The 24,230-nt window shown below is 36.5% G+C and overlaps 1 protein-coding gene across 6 annotated transcripts in view; it reads right to left on the bottom strand.

Moving 5' to 3' along the window:
* Positions 1–1,525: 1,525 nt before the first annotated feature.
* The window catches only part of NFAT5 (nuclear factor of activated T cells 5), a 118,401-nt gene continuing 95,696 nt past the window's right edge, over positions 1,526–24,230 (bottom strand). For 5 of the 6 annotated variants that reach the window (XM_002923652.4, XM_011230361.3, XM_034638626.1 and 2 more), the window contains 5 exons: positions 19,854–19,937; positions 13,974–14,122; positions 10,797–13,287; positions 9,893–10,136; positions 1,526–9,443 (listed from right to left, as the gene is read on the bottom strand). In XM_002923652.4, coding sequence (XP_002923698.2) covers positions 9,901–10,136; positions 10,797–13,287; positions 13,974–14,122; positions 19,854–19,937 — 2,960 coding nt within the window. In that variant the 3' untranslated portion in view covers positions 1,526–9,443; positions 9,893–9,900. Of the gene's footprint in view, positions 9,444–9,892; positions 10,163–10,796; positions 13,288–13,973; positions 14,123–19,853; positions 19,938–24,230 lie in introns of those variants that run through there. The other variant, XM_034638627.1, reaches the window with a different exon arrangement.

The following is a 24,230-nucleotide window of genomic DNA, read 5'->3' as shown; positions in this document are numbered from 1 at the left end:
TTACTTAGTTCTTGCAATAACCGTAAGAGGAGGGTTTTATTTGTTTCTACTTTATAAGTAAAGAGATGGAGGAATGGAGAGGTTCAATAGCATGTGCAGGAGCCAGAACTCCACTGAGGTGGGCAAACTCAAGAGCCTATATGCTTTTGAATACTACATTGTATTGCCGTAGAAGCAGGACGATGGCACCAAGCACAGGAGTAGCAATCAGTACTACTTCTTACGAGCAGGACCACTAAGTATCGCTGCTGAGAAACTGTAGCTACTTTTATACTTCTAGAGTCCCTGCTGTGTCCTGAGCAGGCATAAATGATGTTCCAATTCTCTTACAGTCCTGATTACATGGCTGCTGAGAATGTATTTGCTCCTTACAACATGACAGAGTAGTACTCTTACCAGCTGAGTAAAGCAGGACAACCACCTCCCTTGTTCTGGACACTGTAACTTAAATTATGTAACCCATGATTGCATCAGCTCTTCTGGCAGCCACTTAAGCGTTTCAACTTCAGATCAGTCTTTTGCCCATACAGGCTGTTTCTCGGACCCAAGATTTTTTTTTTTTACCCTTTTATTATTTTTGCTTAAAAAATTTTTTTTAATTAAAATTTTTTTGTCATTAACATACAGTGCAATATTTGGTTTCTGGAGTAGAATTCAGTGATTTCTAACTTACATACAACACCCAGTGCCCATCATAACAAGTGCTCTCAATAGCCATCACCCATCTAACCCATCCGCAACCCTTTGTGGTATTTATACTTACCGAATTTCATTTCGTTATCACTTCTTTCCAGTGCCGTTGAAGCCAATAAATGCCAAAAGACAACTTTTAAACATATTTAGAACAATGGCAGCATTGCTGAAATATATATAGAGCCTCCTAAAACGACAACTCGTGTGTGTATACATTTGGGTATGTTGAAAATTCAGTCACTTTCATAGAATCAACAGTCTGTATTTGATAAGAAGGTATAAGCATACTGTTTAAAGCATTGCTTCTGCAGTTTCATTTATATATCATATTCATGATATCCATGTATCATCTATATTTGTTTTTAATATCACTTACATTTCTCCATAGTCTGGTAGATGGACATAGATTTTTTTTCTAAAACACAAAGACATATATATGTTTACTCATGTCTCATTTTGAATACCACTAGTGATATGTTATAGATACACCACATTTTGGTAAACGCCAATTTATGTATGTGGAAATAACTGATGGAAAAACAACAAAAAGAGATTATTGCCTCTGGATGTTTGACTGAGGGCTGGGGAGATTTGGTTTTTAGCAAAATCACCTCTGTGGTCCATCATCTGCTACCATACTAAGTCACTTTGTACACTGCCCGGCAAAGCTACAAGGCACAGAGTAAATGCTCAAAAACAGAGCTGTATTTCATACCTTTTCCAAATGATTTCATAATTTCAGCCACATTACTCCTGTTGCCCAAAACTGACATTCATGGATATGAATTCATTCACAAAGTTTGAGGAAAAAAGACAGTTACCCACTGCAAAATGAAAACTTTCAATGTTTTATTTTTGACTGCAGCTGTTTACAGAAATATAGTTGCGAGTATACAAATGTTCCAATAGAAGCAAAATATCTTTTTAATATTTAACAAGTTATCACAGATAGCTAAAAACATAGATGCAAATGAAATTCCCCCACAGAACAAACTGAAAATATCTGGTGTCAGTGCTCTGATATCCCAACTATGAAAGCCATATACACAAAAATGTAACCCTTATGTCATTGCAGAACAATGGAAGAAGGCAGTTCAGTGGTTGACCAGTGTGCTCGAGCAAAATAAAATAAAATTTAAAAACTTAAATGGCAGAATGGTAGCTAAAGCACTTGAGAATAGGTTAATGAAATATTTGCAGTATGTTAATTAAAAGACTAAGCACAAGAAGTGACTAAAACTCAGTAAAAGCTGACCAAAAAAAGCAGCCACTACTTGGAGCTTATCAAGTAGAAGGGAACAAGGTGAGCAGATACATTCATTAGCTCAAAAGAAATTAGCTCAATGTCACTGGAATCAGTTTGTAGCTACTCAAGTCATAAATACTTCAGTGCAGGACAGCTCTTTACTGGGCACATTAGTCTGATTCCGAAGCCACTCTCAAACATCTGAGATGGTGTGTGTGTATGTGTACGTGTGTGTTGTCCTGAGGTTCATTAGCTAAAATAAGAAGCAACCCTTATAAACTGTTTCAAACCAAATTACTTCTGGAGAAAAAAAAAGAGAACAAGGATGAAATGGTTAAACATGGGTCTTTTAAAAGATATTACAAGTTGGAGTCAAATAGAATTGTGGTAGAATTCCTTGGATACAGGAATATATTATGCAATAAAGTGGGGGGAAAGGGAAAGGGAACAAGAAAGGAGGAATGTACCTAGAGCATCTCCCCACCGTTTGCCTATGTATTGCCAGCACCAAGGTTTGGAGAGTAAGCCACTTACTTACATTTCCACTGCTAGTATTAAGCAAAGACAGCAGTGGTGATTTTTATAAAGTGAATATACAATTATTTTTATTTTGAATGTGCATTTTTTCTTCCATGAGTTAATTAATTGGGTGATTTGTAAACAGTGGAAGGAAGATTATAGCAATTATGGAGGTACTGAATTACACATGGAGATTAAAATGAATGGATCAATCTACTTATCTTGTTGGTTGATATTTACCACAAGGCATACAATTGAGAAGGGAGAAATGCCCAGATTATATAATGCACTGTCTTGTCCAATATTTATTTTAGTAAATAATTCTTGTCTGAAGCATAAGTTCCAAGAATAGCTATATCTCTACTGCATCAGTTCTCATACAAACCAAGCTACTTTTAAATAAGTTTTATCTATTTAAAAAAGAAATTAAATGAGGTGCTTTGTTGACCTGGCCAGCCATCTTGTTTAATATCTCAGATACAAATATAAATACAAGGAATGATGTTCTGAGAGTTGGTCTAGCCAGACCAAAATTGTGGTCTGCTGGTAAAGTAAGAGGCAATGAAAAGAAAGCTTGTATTATCACTGCCCACAATGTACCCATTTCATGGATAAACAGGAGACTTTAGCACCCGTCTATTGTTTTAGCTACTTAAATATCATAACAACTAAAAGAAATAGAGAAGATTGCACCTATATATTTAAATCAGTCATTTAATGTAAACTTTTTAGTAAATGGTAATAAAATGCCAAACTAAGTTAACTGAATTATCAATAACTTTATATATATAAAACATACTATATTTCTATAGGCAGTACTGAGAATAAATTATCATTGCCAATAAATGATTATGGATAACCAGGTTAAACTGAATTTACATAAAGAACAATATATAACTATTTGTATGACTGGGGCGGGACCTTTCTAGATCCTACTGTATAACATTTGTCCCAGTGGTTTGCAAATGAGCGTACATCAGAATCACCTGGAGGGCTTGTTAAAACACAAATTGCTAGGCCCCATGCCAGAGTTTCTGATTCAGTATGTCTATGATAGGGCCCAAAATCTGCACTTCTAACTAGTTCCCAAGCGATACTGATGTTGGATGGTGGGCTGAGGACCATACTTTGAAAACCACTGGTTTACACTGTTTACGTAGAAAGCTATACACTACAAGGTTCTTAGAAACATGACACAAAATATACTGGAAGAGAGCTGGTTTTAATTAAGTCTCAAACATACAGATAAGCAAGCTGAACATTTAATATTTCTAAAATGATCTACTGAAGTGTAATCATTTCCTCATATAGTCAATTACATTTCAAAGTCTTAAGTCCTACTATACAGTCATTTTAGAAAATATTCGCACAACACTTATACCAAGCTGGCTATCCAAAATAAAAAGGGACGTAAAGAGTTAAGATGTATTCATTAAGAAGGAATCATCACTATACAGCGTTCTTGAGTTCTTTGGAATGATTAAAGTGCATAATATCATTAGGGTATTAAGAAAATTGCATAAAGGTTTGCAGTCTTCAGAGCCACTAAGTGAAAGAAATACTCACATGGTAAAGCAGCTCTATCTCAAGGCTACTGCTATCCTGCCCTCTCGTTAGGCACCAACACTGCAATAAGGAGCTAGAACAGAGGCAAAATTAACAAAAACTAGAGGGACACTCAATCCAACTGTATCTTGTTGAAAGGAATCATTATCTTAGTTATAGAGAGATTCCAATATAACTTCTCTGTTTCTTCTGACACTATTTTTTATAAAGATTATGAAGGTTCTGACAGGCAAGAGGTGCACTACAATGAATTACAACATGGCCTTGTCGAGTTAGAAAAGTTGACATTACCAGCTTTTACCTAAACTATGTGTTAGTGATTTATTTTCTTCCATCTAAGTAAGATCAGAGAAGATGCTTTAAATACTTCCTTCCTGAAATTTAACTACAAACATTTGTGTATATGGAATCTCACAGATGAAATTTTCATTAGCATTCAGATAAGACCTATCATTAGTTGGTCAAGATGAAGACAAATTTAGATAATTTATATAAAGCTGAAACAGTATAATTCTGTAATCTATTACTTACCACCCCTCAAAGGAACAATTCTAGCAATGTATCTTCTTTGTTACTCTTACGTAAGGCAAAGGAAGAAATTTATGAAGTTGTTTTCTACGTTGCTCGAAAAACGGAGAAAAGAATGACTAAATGAAAAAATTGAAATTGGGGCCTAGTGAAATCATTTTTGTATTTGTTTTTGGCAACAGTGAAAAACGAAATTACAAGAAAGGGGTACTATCATGGTAAAAAGGCACTTACCCATAAGCATTTGATCTAGATATAAAATATTAATTTAAAAAAATTTCCTGAAAGTGGAGTAAAAATATAATTTTATTAATGAATGAGGCTAGAATGGCAAGAAAACAAATGGGGATTAAAGAAGTAATTAGAGCACTGGGACAATTCACAAGTGACACTATGTTACTCTGATATTTACTACATTATGAACATTATGTCCATGATTTAGCTCTAGAGACACAAATAAGCAGAGGATAAAACCTCTTTTTAATATAAGATCCTACTAATCTAACTTACTAGGGCATGTACTCTGAGTTATTTTTCTAATAAAGCTGCTGAACTATACGGTCTCTGTCTTCACTAAGTCCCTCCTTTTATAACCAAAGGTGTGCAGATACAACACGGCTGCAATGGGTAGCGATGAAGCCTGTGGTCATGAAGCACAGTAAAGCTAACAGGCCTCATATAATTTTCAGTTAATTAGAAAAAAAATCAACTAGGAAACAGGTTTTAGAACAGGAATTTTCATGAGAACAATGAAAAATTCTCAAATTACTCCTAGTGATTATTTATAAGCCATGTTTATTTTGAGACTTTGATTATTACAGCCTTTAATTCTGGTCTTAAATTACTGATCTGTCTAAACGGATTTCACTTTTCCAAAACAAGCGTCCAAAACAGTTTAAATGGTCAAAAGGAGTTATTATCTTAGTTCTAGAAGGACTCAGATATAAGTTCTTTCTCATTTCCTTTGACATTATTTTTCCTAGGCAGATTAAATGAAGTTGTGATGGACAAGAAATGCACTACAATGAAATTCTCAACTATAGCACATAAAACATTACCCCCCCCCCAAAAAAAAAAAGGAGGGAAGGAAGGGAGATCCTTCATTACTTCTGCTTTTATAATAAACAAAGCCCTTTAAAAACTTGTTCTAGGGAGACTGGCAAAAACAGATTTGCACTGACTAAATAACAGCACAATACCCTAATTACAAAGGTAACAAAATAAAGCTCAGAAGCAAATATGAATTCTACTTATCTTTTGCCATGTTGGTGTGGATATATAATGGAATGACAATAAGGAATAACACACACACACACACACACACACACACACACACACACAGATAAGCTCCAAGCATTAAGGTGAGTTGTTAAAAGCAAGAGCAATTGAATGTAACAATTTAAAGGAATACAAAAGGTTCATCATTTATTTAGGTCCTTCTGCCATAAATGAATTTAATAAATTGTTGCTTCCAAGGCCTTTGCTGGCTCATGGAGTTTCTCCCATATGTAGTTATAATTTGTAACAGTAATCTGGAAATTGTATTATTAGCACAAGTATCAACCACTGACCACTGAGCTAACTCTTCAGTAAGAAGACAAAGGCTTTTTGCAACCAAATATTCAGATGCTGTACTTAACATTGACCTTTAGGGGTAAGAACATTAAACAATGTTAAAAAAAAAATTCATCATTATTGAATAAGAATATGGTAGCATAGCGCAGCCCTTGTATAAATAACCACAAAATTTATGAAAATAAAAATTGGGTTTTCTGCCTCCATCCAATCAAGCCACTATACAGTTCAGGTGTATGTTCTGTTCTAAACTTAGATACTATACAACAGAAAATTGGTCCCTGGTGACTTGGTATTGGCAATCAGCATTTTACAATGATAAGCCTCTTGCTAAACAACAGAACAGAAGTCAGCACACAAGCCAGTCCTCTTGCCACCACTTCACACTTCATTCACGGAGCAGTGTTAACAAACATTCTAATTGGAACTTGGTGATCAAATAGATTTCCTGAGTCTCCTGTGTAATCTCTTAGAAAAAAAGTCAGAAAACTCAGAAATAAACTTACAGTATTTTATTTCTACTTCTTACTTTTATACCTGCTGGGTAAGCTACCTCTTTATACCTCTGCAGTTACAGTTTTACATTTTAAAACTGAAGCACTGGATTGTGTGGCTGATCCTTCTTATAACCTGAACTATACTGGGTAATTTTTCCTGATGGGGTGGGGAGAGATGATATATTGAGGAAAATGCTTTTGGTTCAGAGAATTTATAAAGTAGCTCTGGATATTACAAGATGGGGAAAATGTTATTAAAATTACAAACATGGGATTTTTTTTAGTGTCATTATAAATAAAAGGCATAGAATACAGAAAGCCAATTAATAATAACAATAACAATAAAATATTAAATATATAGTGAGCAAGGACTGAATGGCTCATTCTTGTGAAACACCATTTGACACAACTGTCTAGATGGGTTTCCTTACTCAAACATTTTGCTGAGTGAAAGATCCAGCAAACACACAGTAAGCTGCCTTTAGCCCACTAATAACATCAAGGAACTGCCCGATGGAATGGCCACAGATGAACAAGTCATTTGTTTCAAAAGATACTTAAATACTCAATAAAGACATAACAAACCCCCCCTCACTGTTATCAGACGCCACGTTGTGGTAGAACATCAGACAAACTCACAAATTTACCACAAAAATGTGTGGCAAAAAAAGAATAGTTTATATATATGTATATATATAAATTTCTATATTTATGCCAATGTACTCACTCAGTACAAATAGCAAAATAGTATACCATTTCCTAAATACAAAATATAGCTTTCCAAAAAAATGAAACACACATTAGATATAAACCATCCAAAACTTGAACGATTGAAAACTGTATTCAAAAGTAAATGACCCAGAGTAGGTCTCTTTCTGAAAAGTTCCCTTCATATCGGCAAGAAGCCTGTACTACTGAAAACGTAATTCAATGCCTCTCAATCAGAGAGAGAAAGAAAGAAAGGGCTGGGGTGGAGGAAAGAATATATAAGAACAGAGAAAAAACAAATTAGAAGAGCACATTCAAAGAACCAAGGAAGACCACAAAAAGGGGGAAAAAAATCTGGCTGTATAAACAAAACCAACACCACAATTCCACAAAGTTCAACTAAATGAATAGGAGAGAAAAAAATTAAAAACAAACAAACAGAAAAGTAGCTTTTAACAATTAACAGGCTATTTTTTTGTACACTTAAAAAATAAATGAAATGGACATGAATACCAAAATATCTTATCTACATATAGAAGCCACACACAATTTGGCCTTAAACTGTATTAACAGCTTTCTACATGCCAAAAGGAAAATAAGACATAAGCATGTGTCCAAACAGGTTGTAGTGAGAAGCAGGCATCCCATGGGTGGCAAGAACACCCAAAACTGTATAACTAATGCTACAACTGCAAATTCTGGAGTGTGTAATTTTGCTCTCTATAGATGTAACACAAGTTAATTCTTCATTTTAAGTCAATGATATGACCCTGTAAAGCCTAAGGCTTGTGGGAACCATCAGATAAGTAACCACTTCAAACTGTAAAGCACTGAGGTGACAAGTGAATTACACTCACTGCAGTTCAGGGAGAAGTGATGTTTCAAGAATTTTAGTTTGCCTTTTTTTTTTTTTTTTAATTAAAATGTCCACTGCTTCCTATTAGAGGGAAAATTTGAAGACTTCAGAACAGCACCGTTCATGGAAAAAAATGCATTGTTTCTTGTTTCTCAGGAATCAGCTCCCCTCATTCCTGAAAGGGTAGCCCCTTGCCCCGCCCGTGCTGCAGGAGTTGCTGGGTTACCCCAGATCAAAGTGGCCTTTTCCTTTAAGTTGCTACAGGGTCACAAAGCTAGTAGTATATTACTAATTGTCTAAAATAAAGTGAAGAAGGGGGGAAAAGAATATAAATGAATATAAAAAGGGAACATCGGTCCACGACTGGGATAAGAAGAAAACAGACTCAAATTGCTGTTGTCAGTTTTAACTGCTGTAGGAGGATATCAGAACATAATTCACCACATATTATCCCCTTCATTTTTTGATAGAGCAAAATAATTATTCTTCTATGCACAGTTATGGCTAAACCCCTTAAGAGAAACAGAGAATTAATAACTCTCCAAGAAATAAAATCAACAGCATTTCAGTTCTTCCCAGTTTGTGTGTTGTCTGCCTTTGTGAGAAATAAAGAGGTCGCTTATCTGTGTAGAGCTCTTAATGACTGAGCCACCCAGGCGCCCCATGTGTAGAGCTCTTAATACAGCTTACTTGTCAGAATGTCACCCCTCCAGTTTCTCCATAAAAACGAAAAAAGATTCCTTCACTTTGGCCAATAGCTGTGCTTTTTATATTGAAAAATCACAGCGTTAGTTTTAGTTACTATTTGAACTTTCCTTTTTCCCTCAAAGCCATTACTTGACTAAAACAATGCAGGAAAGAAAATATGAATAAAGAACAAAAGTAAACATGACATTATGAATTACTTTCTAATAGCAATAATAACTGAGCAGTCCAGCTTTTGGATTTAAACTGTACTTTTAAAGAAACAGCGCCTAGGAAAATAGCAACAATTAATTCTGTCAGCTGGAAACTCAAATAGATTCTCAGTCATCACTGTTATTAGGAATATAAAATATGAAGATGTTAACGATGGTGGCTAATCACTGCAACAGGCAGCATAGATGTGCTCTTTTGCAGTAAGAGTAAAATCTATCCATTTACTCAGTCACAGTTTTTCATACTTTGTTTTGTTTTTAAAGTAACAGTTCAAAAATCCTCATGGAATCACAGGATCTCAGGACATCTTGGAATCAGAATTTTCTTCATGGAATTTCTAAAAAAGAAGAAGTTGAATATAACTCACCAGGGACTGAAAGAATTTAGAAATTTCCCGTTATCCTGTATGACCGTGAAGTATATTACAGTACTATAAATGATACTTCATCATATTTATACTTCCACAGACTTTCTGACTCAGTATTTCCTTCTTGAGGAAGGGAGAAATGAGACGTATTATATCCAATATATAGTACATTTGTTGGATGTTCTGTCATTCCACGACAAAGAAACTTAGAGCCAGAAGGACTGCCTAGTACTAACAATACAACTACAAGCTATCATTTGGAGTAATTTATGCAGAATCAAAAAAGTACCATCTTGTGAGAAAGCTGTATTTCAAAAGAGTAGGGTCTAAAACGTGTTATTACTTAAACCGAAATCTGTAAGAGTAATACAATTTATTGATGCTTTTCAATAAAAAAGAAGCCAAAATGCAATACTTACTCATCCAGTTAAAAGGTGCCAGTCAGGTTGTTCCCTTGGTTTTGCAATGAAACAAGCAAATCAATCTTTTCAATATTCTGGTTGGCGTTTATAGAGGATGCTAGTGAAGAATTCTCTGGCATTTGCTGAGAAAGAAGTGTTGTCACAGGTGGCTGGCCCTCATTCTGGGGTTGGCCTGGCTGACTTATGGCCATCAACTGATCTGGCAATGTAGCTGGTCCAGAAGTTAAAAGCTGACTACAGTCTGCAGAGACATTTAAAACAGAGAAGCTACCTGATTAGTTACTTTCTGTTAAGATTCATAAGAAGAGATTTATTAGTTGTTGGGGGAAATTCATTATTGTGCTTATTCAATAGAGAACTAGAAGGGAGGCACCTGGCAGCCTCCCCAAAAGGTTTTCACCAAACGGTACTGGAATTCATCCCAGGCCTCCTCTAAGTGGTATACAAATACATCTTTGCTTCATTAATCATAAGTCCTACACATTTTCCTTAGTATATGAACATTAAAGATGAGTTCCTACCCCTGGAAACTACCTGCTTTAATTGGCAGAGATATTTTCTGTCATTCTTACTTTATTTTCCTTTCAAGCTTATAGATTAAAATGGCAAACACATTCATTTATATATTCATTTAGTCCTCCCAACAAACTTTCCAAGTAAGTACATAATATTACCACCATTTAAGATGTGGAAACTGAAGCTTTTGCAGGTCACATAACTTGTCAACGATCTCACAGTATATAGTGGTATGGCTGAGACTTGAACTCAGTTCTAAGTACAATCTGTGCTCTTAAGACCCCTGTGTTTTGCTTCCTTTTAATAAAAATAATAATAATAATGATGAGCTGACCATTTCAACCAGTAACATTAGGGAAATAAGAAATCAGAAAAAGTTTCTTACTATTTTGAATGCCAAATAAGAACATTCCGGAAGTCTGCTGAGATGAGCCAGGAGAATTCTGTAGTTGGTTCATTGTGCCTCCAGTAGTATTGTGAAATAAAGTCGCCTGTGGCTGAGGTGAAGATGTGGCTCCTTGGATTCCAGGCATGTTGTTCTGAGGGGAATAAAGAGGAGACTGCTGCATGTCTTGTTGGTTCATACTGGTCTGCAAAGCAGACATGGATGCTGGAGAGAGGAACAGTGTTACTTGCGGCTCTTGAGAACTGGGTGACCCTTGGACCAACTGAATCTGAGGAGAGCTATGGAACAAGGAGGTTTGTGGCGACTCAGACTGGGTAGGACCTGGGTTCTGAAGAGAGGAAACTGTAGGCTGGTTCTGAAATTGCATGGGCTGCTGCTCTTGATTCATTGGGGCCATATTATTTTGTTGGTGAAAGATGGACTGGTTCTGTTGCTCCTGATTAGCCATTGGATTTTGATTTGGGTTGAACATCATGTTTGGTGGTGGCTGCTTCTGAGATGCCATTGTGGCCATGGTATTCTGATTACTGAACAAAATGCTCTGCTGCTGCTGCTGTTGCTGCTGCTGTTGCTGCTGCTGCTGCTGCTCCTGGGACGGAGAGTTACTCTGGATAGCGACTATTGGGTGCTGAGACTGGAAGATTGTTCCTTGTTGGTTCTGAGGCATTGGATTAGGAGGCAGGGAGCCCAGGGACACCTGAGGCTGGAACATACCTTGCTGGGAGGGTTGTGTCTGTTCCTGGGAAAGCATAGGGGTCTGGATGTGTGATATTGGAGCCTGCTGTTGGAAAGCAGCTTGCTGCTCAGTGTTAGATGTTGACTGAAGTGGAGAAATTGAGTTCTGAGCTGCAAAAAATGAAATCTGTTCTTCTTGGGCTACTGTGTTACTTTGAAGATTATTCATTGGACTCTGGGAAAGAAACAGGTTGGCCGACTGCTGGTCTTGAGGAACAGAAGAGCCCTGGAGCACAGCCATGGTACTCTGAGAATGAAACATTGGAGGTTGCATTTGTTCAGAGGACGTTGTAGAAGCCTGACTGTGGACAATAGGACTTGGGCTGTGGAAAATAGAACCTTGAGTTTCCTGGGAGAGGTTCTGAGCATCAGCAATAGGATTCTGAGGATGAAAAAGTGGAGCCTGTGAATGAGAAGACTGCTGCAAAAAATTCCCAGACTGGAGTGATATCATCTCATTACCTTGCTGGAATAAACCATTACCTTGTTGCTGAGTCCCATTATTCTGCACACTCATCATACTTTTCGTAGATGAAAAAAGGTTAACTTGAGGTTGACTGTCCCCACTATGTTGCATTTGGACCATGGTCTGAAAGACACTGTTCTGAATCTGCTTTGCTTGTGCACCAGTTTCTTCTCCATCTCCTGAGCTTGATGTCTGAAACATGGTCGTGCCAGGGGTTGCAACCTGTTGTGTGGTGGTTGTAGCAGTTTCATTTCCAGAAACTGCAGGTGGAGAAGAAAACAATTCACACTGCATTTGCATATCCTCATTGGTGGATAATGCACTCATCATGTGAGAAGTCTGCTGGTAAACTGGAGATTGCTGAAGGTTCCCATTTGCTGACGCAGGTGAAGGAAATAACTCGGACTGGATCTGGGCAGCTGCCTGGCAGATACTCTGCTGCATCTCCATGACCATCGCGGCTGATGATTCCATCACTTGTTGCTGTTGCTGTTGCTGCTGTTGACTGGACAATGTGTTTTCAGTCGGTGGGTGAACACTTTCGGCTCTTCCAGCTATTAAATTATCTGGTCTAGCATGGACTGCTGGCTCTGTTGAGGAAAACATTCCAGGGCTTACGCTATTTTGAATTTGACTGACTTGTTGAAAAATGTCTGCACTAAGCTGTTCTTGAACATTCTCATTACCATCTGGAGCAGAAAATAAAACTGAAGATAACTGTTGTTGTGCCTCTAAAACTTGTTGGACCAAGTCAACATTTCCACTGCTGCCACTAGCAGTACTGCCTGTAAAACTTCCGGCTTGCAAATGCTGAATCGTATTCTGTAGCTGACTCACGCTATTCGGTGATGGGAAAATATTGGATGAAATCTGCTGCTGTAAAGTCTGCGCTTGTTCTTGCAGTGGTGACTGCTGCTGTTGCTGGGATGATTCGGTCAGGTGTGACAAATTAACCACTGTACCATCTGACTGTAGCACTTCTCTGGACTGAGTTTCTCTGGTCTGAAACTGGGTAGCCTGCTGCAGCAGTGCATCACTGTTGGGCAGCTGACTAGGAGCAGAAACTGCTGGAAAGGTACCAGGCTGTGAAATGTCCTGTGTTTGGATAGTTGTCAGGGTCTCTGGGTTGTATGTCTTGGGCTGAATCTGCTGCTGCTTTTCATTTTCAGAAGGTAAGTGGGAAGAGGATGATGATGAAAAAGACCCATTTCCTGGTATGTTAGAGATATTTTCTAATGTTTGTTGAGTTGATCCAACTGTCTTTGTAGTCTAAAAAATAAAAATCCCCAAATAATATGTCTATATAAACATTAAATTAGCTCATATACTTCAAATATTATTATTCTAAAAACATATGCATATGTGGGACCAACTTTCCACTCTACATTATTTTTTTGGGAAACGGGTAAGACTAGGATTCTCCGTGATACCATGATATCTGACTGTCATTAGGATATCTTCTTAATAAATGTTGTAAGGAAAGACAGTCAAACAAAAAATGTAATAATCAGTTATTGATGTGCTTAGGACAGGAAGAACACACTAATTCTACAGTTCAAGAATTAATAGTAAATTTAAAAATACCTCCATCTGTGGATCACTGGTAACATTTTGGAGGGAAAAGAATAAGTGAAAAAGGGAAAGGGAGTTATAGAAAAAGACTGGGGGAAAAAAGGAAATAAAAATGTCTCCAATTCTGAAAATACTAAACTTGTACTTCCATTAATACCCCACACCCCACAGGTCTAGCTAACATTAATTCTTCACGGTATACTGGAGGCTATTTCATTCGCATGTTAAATCACTCTGAAAAGCAAAACTCATTACCCCATCTAAAGAGAAACACATGTGAAAGAAACAGGAAAAATAAAAAGCACAAACATGGGGACAAGAAATCAAACTAGCAATTTTTATAACTGAGATGAAGATGTGGGGCACTAATCAATGTAACTCACCTTAAAGATGGGGGAAGATCTTTTTTCTGCTGTTACTTCCATTGGAGTAACATCTTCACTCTTAATCATACTGCTTGATATGAGTGGAGTGATCAGAGCATTAGGAAGAATATTTACCTTATCTAAGTTACAACCAGTAGTTTTCATTGCTGTATACACACACACACAAAGAAAGAAAAGTTTGAAATCACTAACATCATCAACTATTTCATTCTACAATATGCTGACTCTTAGTCATGATTTAAATGTCTACTGTTTGATGCTATGCTAGCAGCATGAGATATAAAACTGGTGTATCAAAATGTGTCCTCCCTTTTTTGAAGTAGTAGTGGCTTGAGGACTCCTGAGAGGAGCCTAAGACTGGGTTAAATACCAACAAGCTTACTCAGTTCAACTATCAAACTATACCCCTCAGGGCCCTTTCAAGGTATGATGAATTAACACTAATCAACATGACCACAAAATATTACAGGACACAGCTTAAAAATATCCAGGTTAAAGCTACTCAGTTACAACTCTCCTCCTAGCATATGGTTGCCCAGCCACATAAAGTCAAAACATTTTAAGGGCTACAGGATTGTTTGAACATTTCTCCACTCAACAAAAGTGTCTCATTAGATTAATCCACCAAGTAACCAGAAAGACTTTGCTTTTCTAACTTAATGTCTTAGAAAACTTGTACATGCTAAGTTAACACATGAGCACAATTTCTCTTTCATTTTTATTTCAAAACAATATTTTATTAATTTACTTATGAGAGAGAGCACAAGTGAGAGAGAGAGTATGAGCAGGGGGAGGGGGAGGAGCAGAGGGAGAGGGAGAAGCATGCTCCCCACTGAGCAGGGAGCCTATCATGGGGCTCGATCCCAGGACCCTGGAATCATGACCTGAGCCAAAGGCAGACAACCTACTGAACCCAGGTGCCGCCCCAGCACATTTCTCTTTTAGGCAGGGCTTACATTTTTTTTCTTTTCAGAAATTTAAACACTATTTTAGGTTTACCAATTAAATTTCCAAAGCAAAACCAGCAAGTATTTTTCACTTTTTTCTACTCCAGTTTGCAGGAATAGTTACAGATTTACACTAAGGAGAGTAACACACAGCAGGTAAAGTAGGTCATACCATTTCATTATATCTATTTTTTCTCCTTGATTCCTTTTATTTGACTTCTTTTTTGTCTAACGTCTGTGCTACTGGCACTGAGTGGAGCCTAATGATACCACTAATGATAGTCTTCTGAACTGAACACCTAGCCAAATTCAGATCTAAGAGTTTACCACTGCTTTGAAACCCTGTGAAGAGAAATACAAATTCCACAGAACGCATAGCTGTTAAATTTCTTAATTTGATACTGAAAAGAAACACTGGCTACAAAGGACTTTAAAATGGCATATGGTATATGAATAGGATAGCTATCTTTGTAATAATTTGATTTAAAAATATTTGAAATTTTCTGGTCTTACTTCAACTTGTCTCACAGCTACCTGGCTAAAAACAACTCCTGTGGGAATTGATGATCTTGAGGGAGGGGAAAGTGCTCATTTAACTTTTGATATTCTATGCTTTATTACTTTGAAAATGGATCATTTACTCCTGAGTTCTCTCAGACCTATTTTCACCTAGATTCAATGCAACTCACAATCCAATTTTGACTGAGACAAAACTTCAGATCACGCACCTGGAAGGCATTTAAAAGTATTTTAGACCCATCTCACATAACAATTTGAAAGACCATTGCTGGTGTCCTAATTTGATCCTGTGATACAGAACAGACTGACCTGCTGCTTCTGGTTTATGTGAAGCCTGTATTTGGGCCCTCTTTGGTTTTACTGTTAGTACATTGGGCCCACTGCTACCTGGCAGATATGGGGCATGGGGTGGGTTGACCATATCAAGTTCTGCTGTTACTATTACACATGTGGGTAGGGGATGAGTTAGCCCCCAAATTTCACTAGTGGATCAGCTGCTGTTACTAGGTATAAGTCATCCCACCAAGACTCTGCTAATCTTTGCCTTTTCTAGTCTTTGAGAGCAGGCTATTCATGCTTATTTATTGGTTTATTCTTTCTCTCTGTGCCTGTTGCCAGCTCTGAGTCACAGACTTCTCTGGTGCCCAATTCAGATAAATGGTAGATAAAACAAAACCCAGGAAACTCACTTGGTGTCAATCTTCAAGTTCTAGAGTCCCTAGCCAGTCCACTTTCTTCTCTCTATATTTCAAAGTGCTTTTATGATTGTTCAATTATTTCCAAGGTAATTTGGTAGATTTAGAAGGGAGGGAAGGGGAAAAGTAAGTTTATACTATTATGTCCCAGAACACCCACAACTGTATCTTTAATGGACCTGTGAAGAATATTAAATGGCTTGAGGGAGGTCACCCTATCTTTCCTTCCCACATTGTCATTATATATTTATGATCCTTTACAAAGTTTCAGGCACTGTTTCAGGTTCCAGTGATGAATAAGATGGGTAAGTCCTACTGCCTGGAAATTTTATTTTAGTGAAGCAGGGAAAAAAATCAAACGTGAAGTCTGTGTATTATGTATGAAGTCTGTGTATTATGTAATTTTAAGCCAATTCAGAAAATCTACAAGGTAAATAAGATGGACATATTTAACCATCCAAATATCAACTTGAATTTGTGAAGAATAATGGTACTGATAATTTATGCCAAACAACTTTTAAACAGTGTTCACTTCCATCCATGCCAAATAATCTTTGAAACTTAGAACAATCTTTACTACAATTTTGTTATCAGCAAGCAGCATTGATGTCAAGTATAAACATGTTTGATTAAAATACAGATTAAGATTTATAAGGGAAGGGGCGCCTGGGTGGCACAGCGGTTAAGCGTCTGCCTTCAACTCAGGGCGTGATCCCGGCGTTGTGGGATCGAGCCCCACATCAGGCTCCTCCGCTATGAGCCTGCTTCTTCCTTTCCCACTCCCCCTGCTTGTGTTCCCTCTCTCGCTGGCTGTCTCTCTGTAGAATAAATAAATAAAATCTTAAAAAAAAAAAAAAGATTTATAAGGGAAGAAATAATAGAGTAAAAAAACAAGAGGTGTGGAAGAAATCTAAGTTGGAGCTCTGTCAACTACTAGCTGTGTGACCTTGAGCAGATCACTTAACTTCTCTAAGGCTTGGTTTATTCATCTGTAAAATGAGATTGAGATATGGTTCCTCCAAGCTCCTAAACCTTTCCATATAGCTAAAACCAGTTAGGGAAAAATATATGCTCTCAACTATTTTACACACTCATCCAATTAATCACTCCTTACAAAGTCAAGACTAAAAGAACACACAGCAATCCAAGTTGATTCTTCAACAATGCGGGGGTTGAGGCACTGACCATAACACACAGTTGAAAATCCACATAGAACTTCTGACTCCCTCAAAACTTAACTGACAGACTACTGTTAACCAGAAGCCTAACCAATAACATAAAGAGTTAACACATATTTCATACGTTATATGCTTTATATATTGTTTTCTCACAATAAAACAGGCTAGAGAAAAGAATGCTTTTAACAGAATCATAAGGAAATACGCTATATTTATTGAAAAAAAAAATCTGCATATAAGTGGACCTGCACAGTTGAAACCTGTGTTATTCGAGGGTCAATACTTTACCCCTGGGTCCTAAACCTGTATCACAGAGTCTTTAAGCCATCTTTCTAGAGTGTCCCCTCATGTCTACTTGTACCTACACAGATACAGAACACTTCCTGAAAATATGCTTAAGAAACTGTTAGCAGTAGTTTACACTGTACACTTAATATTATTTAATTTGTATTACTTTTGTGTTAAGGATTATAGACAGTTGAGTAAAACCGAAAATGAATCATGAAATTTGGGCTCTAGATTTAATATCTCACTGAGTGAGCTGTGCAGTTATCCTCCTTACTCTCCACCCACTCCCCCCAAATCCTCTCTAAGGAATCAGAAACTTACTTTAAAGCAAAAGCTTTCAATATCTTTCAATAATATCATTATTTGGTTATCAAGTTCAAATCTTAATGTAATTGATGGCTATTTATAAGAATGTTACTTGGGAGATTCCTGCCAGAACACAAATTTAAAAGTCATTTATGTTGCTCAGCCTTCATCATTAAAGTATACTTACTTAAATATCTCAGATGATACCTTGGCATTATATTAAAGTTCTGATTTCATGGGATCATAAAAATAAGCCATATGTCAAGGAAAATTGCTGGTTCTGAAAACTATTATTTTTTCTTCATTGACAGGAATCTCCAAATAATGATATTCCATTTAAAATGACAAATGAGAAATTTAAATCGATGTTTAATATTCAATTTAATTTTCTATCTTCAGAAAAAAATTTTATCATGATTTCACTTGATAAAACTGTCAAAATAAGGTTTGAATTGCAAAAAATAACGTGTGTTTGTTTCTTATCCACTTTCTTAGCCTTTTAAGATTGTGATCAAATGATTAAATCATTTATTACTAAAAATTAAATGTGACATTTAAAACCTTTCAGCCTTCAACTCACAATCTTGTATGAGAAATTTCACATTGGATTAGATTAGTGTCCCATTAGCCTGAAACTCTATGAAAGTACAATCAAAAAATTTTAGAGAAAAGCATGGATGGCAAAGTTGGCAAAAAAATAGACTATAAATATCCCTGACTTTAATGATTCATTGATTATGGATTTATTCTTCTAATAAAAATGGTTTAAATTGTTTTTGCTTAGATGTGATACCTTGCACACTAGAGCTCAACCTATCCTTTTTTTTTTTTTTTAAAGATTATTTATTTATTTATGTGACAGAGAGACAGCCAGCGAGAGAGGGAACACAGCAGGGGAGTGGGAGAGGAAAAAGCAGAGGGAACACAGCAGGGGAGTGGGAGAGGAAGAAGCAGGCTCCCAGCGGAGGAGCCGGATGTGGGACTCGATCCCGCAACGCCGGGATCACGCCCTGAGCCGAAGGCAGACGCTTAACGACTGCTCTACCCAGGTGCCCCTGATTAAGTATTTTTAATTTTAAAATTTAATTTGATTTAACTCATGAATTTCATGGCAGAAAAATATAAATAAAGGCTAGAATTATAATAAATCAATGGCCGTTATGTAACTGACATCTTCATATATAATGGCAAAAAAGCTTCACCACTGAGTAGTTGTGTTAGAAAAAAAATTTAGTTGTGTTAAGGAAAAAAATTTACTCCATTCTGGCCCCTCTGACGCCCAAGGTATTATAGGCAGGGCACAGAGTAAAATCTGCAAGCTGGGGGGAAAAAAAAAGGAAAGAGAGGAAGAGAGAAAAAAGAGAAAGACAGGAAGAGAGGAAGAGAAGGAGGAGAAGGAAGAGAAGGAAGGAAGGAAGGTCGGGTCGACCTAAACATCCTGAAGATATCTTCATTGTTTCTTGGGATTGGCAGGGAGAAGAGAAAAATGTCAAAAGGAAGAATGATAATTAAAAAACCTAAAGAAACTTTTCAAATGTTGAACTTTTTCAAAATAGTTCAAATTTTGGTCTCTTCAGTTTCAGAATTTCAACATCAAATACTAATTTTGGTAGCAAGAAACTATATAGACTCTATTTTAGATAAATTATTGTATTTTATACTTTTAACATTTTTAACATTGGGGAATGAAAAACATTAAAAAAAAATCTCCTCTACTCCAACATATGCTTTAAAACAGTTTGTGTCATATGGTGAATAAAGGAAAATATCAAGTTGGGAAACAAGTCTCTGCATTCAGTGAAGTTAAACAAATATTTATTTTGTGATATACAAGATATCCCGCTAAGTGTTCCAAGTACATAAGAGAAAACATAATAGTAAGAGTTGCTAGACAGAATCAATAGGATCACCTTTTATAATTTTTGTAAAGAATCAACTTGGTACCTTTCATGGCCTCTTCAAAAGAGCAAGGTCTTGAAGGACTAGATATTTCTTTCTTCACGTTTACATTCAAAACACCAGCTGCCGCTATTAAAGCAAAACAAAACAAAAAGATTGATGTATTTATTTAAACTTTTCCTTAAAAAATTGTGTATCTTAAAAATCTTTAATTGAAATATTTCCCAGAAAACATTATTAAATTATTTGTTTAGCAGAAAATCTAAGCAGAAATGAGTTATGGTTTGTGTTTTTTTTTTACAGATTTTATTTATTTGTCAGAGAGACAGCGAGCGAGCACAAGTAGGGGGAGCAGCAGGTAGAGGGAGAAGCAGGCTCCCCGCTGAGCAAGGAGCCCAATGTGGGACTCAATCCCAGGCCCCAGGATCATGACCTGAGCCGAAAGCAGATGCTTAACCGACTGAGCCACCCAGGTGCCCCAGAAATGAGTTTTTATAACCACCAATCTATGCCCTAAAATTCACCAATCAAATGGGCAGTAGCATACGCTCACTTACAAAAACAAAAGCAACAGCAACTTAAAAGAAAACTTCTTGTAACAGTATTCATATTGATGATATGTGATGAGTAGAAGACTGATATGAAACTTTTTTTTTTCCTTACGTAGGCTCCATGCCAGCATGGAGCCCAATGCAGCACTTGAACTCACGACCCTGAGATCAAAACCTGAGCTGAGATCAAGAGTCGGATGTCGATTTAACTGACACGTATTTAACCAAATGAAACACCCAGGCTCCCCAAGACTGACATGAAACTTTAAAAAGTTATCAAATATACTGTACTACCAGATAACAAAAATTCACCATTCATCTACATACAGTAGATGAATACAGTATTTTAAAATACCGACTGAGAAACAGTCAATTAATTGAACTAAATTTAAAAAAAGCTGTGATGAACATATAGAATCTGTAACACTATGACTATTCCTTTTGTAAAGCCTTGGAAAAAAAAATCTTTGTTTATTATTAATGGAGAATTGCTTGACTATACCTAGTCATACCAACTACAGCTACTATGGCAATTTAAAATTTAATGGGCCTAAGAACAGGGTTCAGTTCTGAAATGATAAAGTTAAATAAATTCCAAGTTCTTGCTTAAAATGCCTATACAATAATTTTACTTAAATATTTCAGTTTCTATTTTTCAATGTATTTATTTTACATTCCCTCACTTATTCAGAATGGAAACTGAATCACCTTACTTTCAATCTCTTTTAAATTTTTATTTATTTATTTTTAAGTAAACTGTACACCCAATGTGGGCCTTGAACTAACAACCCCGATATCCATGGTGGTATGCTCTATTGAATGAACCAGTCAAGAGCCCCACCTTATTTTCTATTTCTTATTTTTGACATGACAATGTGAAATGATATTTATAAAGAGACTATAAAGGGCTAGTTAATTGTGAATAAAAAGATAAAATGTACATATCTAAGAATGAAGTTAAATAATTTATCCTAGTGTGCTACATAGGAGGTCCAACAAATGACATTTAGGGAATTGAATGGAAAAGAAATCCACAGACAGTTTTAAAGCATAACATTAATTCTAGCAATTACAGATTTTATTTATTTATTTATTTATTTATTTATTTATTTATTTATTGAGAGAAAGTGCGTGTGTGAGCAGGGTGCAGGGAGGCAGAGGGAGAGAGAGAATCCTTTTTTTTTTTTTTTAAGATTTTATTTATTTGACAGAGAGAGACAGTGAGGGAGGGAACACAAACAAGGGGAGTGTGAGAGGGAGCAGCAGGCTTCCCGCTGAGCTGGGCCCCATGCGGGGCTCAATCCCAGTACCCTGGGATCATGACCTGAGCCGAAGGCAGAGGCTTAATGGCTGACCCACCCAGGTGCCACAAAGAGAGAGAATCTTAAAGCAGGCTCCACGCCCAGTGTGGAGCCTGACTCGGGCTTGATCTCATGACCCTGAGATCATAAACTGAGCTGAAATCAAGAGTTGGACCCTTAACCAACTGAGCCACCCAGATGCCCCAACAATTACAGATTTTAAAACAGAAACTAATCTTTGAAAACATTTTAAATTTTGACTTTTAAAATCAAGTTTTAGTCAACTGTTTTTAGATTAAAAAAAAAAAAGAATAAATATTCTCTCATTTCTTACAGAAATCACCACTGCTGAGTCACTACAAAAGATAGCTAATATGATTTATGTGTCTTAATAGACTGAAGTATAAGCTTTGGTAACTAACTAGAAATGAAACAAAGTTTTATGACCCTGCAAAGTATCCAAATGCTTAAGAACATGCACATGCAATGTGTTCTGTAGCAGCACTAGACTCAGAGAGCTTTAGAGGGGCTTGTGTCTGGCAGAGGGTGCAGAGCCAGTTTATGTTCACTTGAATCTTGCCCCAATCCTACATTTATTTATTTATTTGTTTGTTTGTTTATTTATTTATTTAAAAGATTTTATTTATTTATTTGACAGAGAGACACACACAGCAAGAGAGAGGGAACACAAGCAGGGGGAGTGGGAGAGGGAGAAGCAGGCTTCCAGCTGAGCAGGGAACCCGATGTGGGGCTCGGTCCCCCTGAGCTGAAGGCAGACGCTTAATGACTGAGCTACCCAGGCACCCCTCAATCCTACTTTCAGACCATGTACCAAGTACCAAAGATGCCCAAATTTTCTGCATAACTATTTTAGACTATGTGTATAGTCTTAGGCCTACAGAGTGGACAGAGCTTAGAAGAACTGGCTGGTGTATGAATACCCTCTAGGTATAGAATGAAGCTAAGAAAGGGAAAAGAAAGGGATGCCTGGGTGGCTCAGTTGGTTGGGCCACTGCCTTCGGCTCAGGTCTTGATCCCGGAGTTCCGGGATCGAGTTCCACATCAGGATCCCTGCTCTGCAGGGAGTCTGCTTCTCCCTCTGACCCTCCCTCCTCCCTCTCATGCTCTCTCTCTTTCTTTTTCTCTTAAATAAATAAATAAATAAATAAATAAATAAATAAAATCTTCAAAAAAAAAAAAAAAGAAAAGAAAGGGAAAAGAAGGCTGGCAGGCTGGGGAATCCTCTTTCCTCACGTTGCCATAATCAGCTTGGAACTCCCAAGCATTCTGATAATCCTAAATTCAAATCTTGCCTTCCAGGTTGATACGAAAGTACCTTAGTCAAATTAGGAGGATAGGATATATTAATTTGCTAGTTTAATTATAACTTTTACATATTTAGACAAATAGTATAACAGTTGCCATTTCTACACTGAGTGAATATTAAGGTAATATTCTACACTTGTGAATATTAAGGTAGGCCTAGTTTTTGCTGTTATATTTATACACCACTGAATATTCAAATGTTTAACCACAGTCCCCAGATGATCACAACAGCAATTGGTTTATCATAATGAGATAGAGCAAATTTTCTATAACCAAGTTTTCCTAAAACCATATCCTCTCTCATGTACACCTGAAAATATTATCACATTTTATAAAACACAAAAAAGTGAAATTATAGGAAGATTCTTTAATTAGTTATATCATAAAGGCAGAAACTGAAGCATGAGGTCTTATTATGAAGCTTGCGTACCATGTATTTATTTGATGAAGAGTTTCTGAGAGTGACTGCTATCTATTGAATACAAAATATGAAAGGAAAAACTTAAAAGAATAAACATATGTTAATGATTGCCTAAATGTGGCCAAAGACAGCCAATTAGTATATGCTGTAAATCAGAAGACTTAAAAGCTGTTTTATCTGGCAATTTTTCAAAGGGAAATTTCTAATCATCAGCATGTATCGCTAAGAAATGAGGATTCTTAATGCTAATGCTAAGCACTTCAAAGTCCTGATGTCCTTCATAATTAATCAATAAAAACAAACAACTACAAAACTTCAGTATTTTCAGGACCGTAAAATCTTTAAGGCTACTCCTTGACCATACAAATACACTTCCCTCTTCCCTTCCCACACAGATGATAGAGAAGCTCATTAGGAAAAACGTTCTTCTGTATCAATTATGCCAGCTTTCTCCCCACATGAGTAAGCTCCTCTTCACAAAAAATATTAAATGCCACTATTTAAGTAATTAGCAGTTAACTAAAATGCTTTAACTACCATTAGTTTTAAGTCAAACTTTCTTGGATTTTTGAGACCTTCCTAGAAAGAACACAATCAAATATTTGGTCTTTGAGTATCTACTATTTCCTATTTTTGTTGAAACCAGTATATTATTTCTAAACTTTGCCTTTTCCTGTATGAAAATTTTTGTAATAAACTGGTGGATAACAAGTAAATGCTGTGAAATTCAGACATGATTTTTTAAAAAGGAGAGATTAAGTGATAAAAAGTTATTATATATTATATATATATTATATTATATATTATATATATTATATTTATA

This window comes from Ailuropoda melanoleuca, chromosome 12, assembly GCF_002007445.2.
Source record: "Ailuropoda melanoleuca isolate Jingjing chromosome 12, ASM200744v2, whole genome shotgun sequence".
Taxonomy (NCBI): Eukaryota; Metazoa; Chordata; class Mammalia; order Carnivora; family Ursidae; genus Ailuropoda; species Ailuropoda melanoleuca.
Note: the sequence above shows the minus strand (reverse complement) of the source record. Positions and strands in the feature narration are given on the sequence as shown.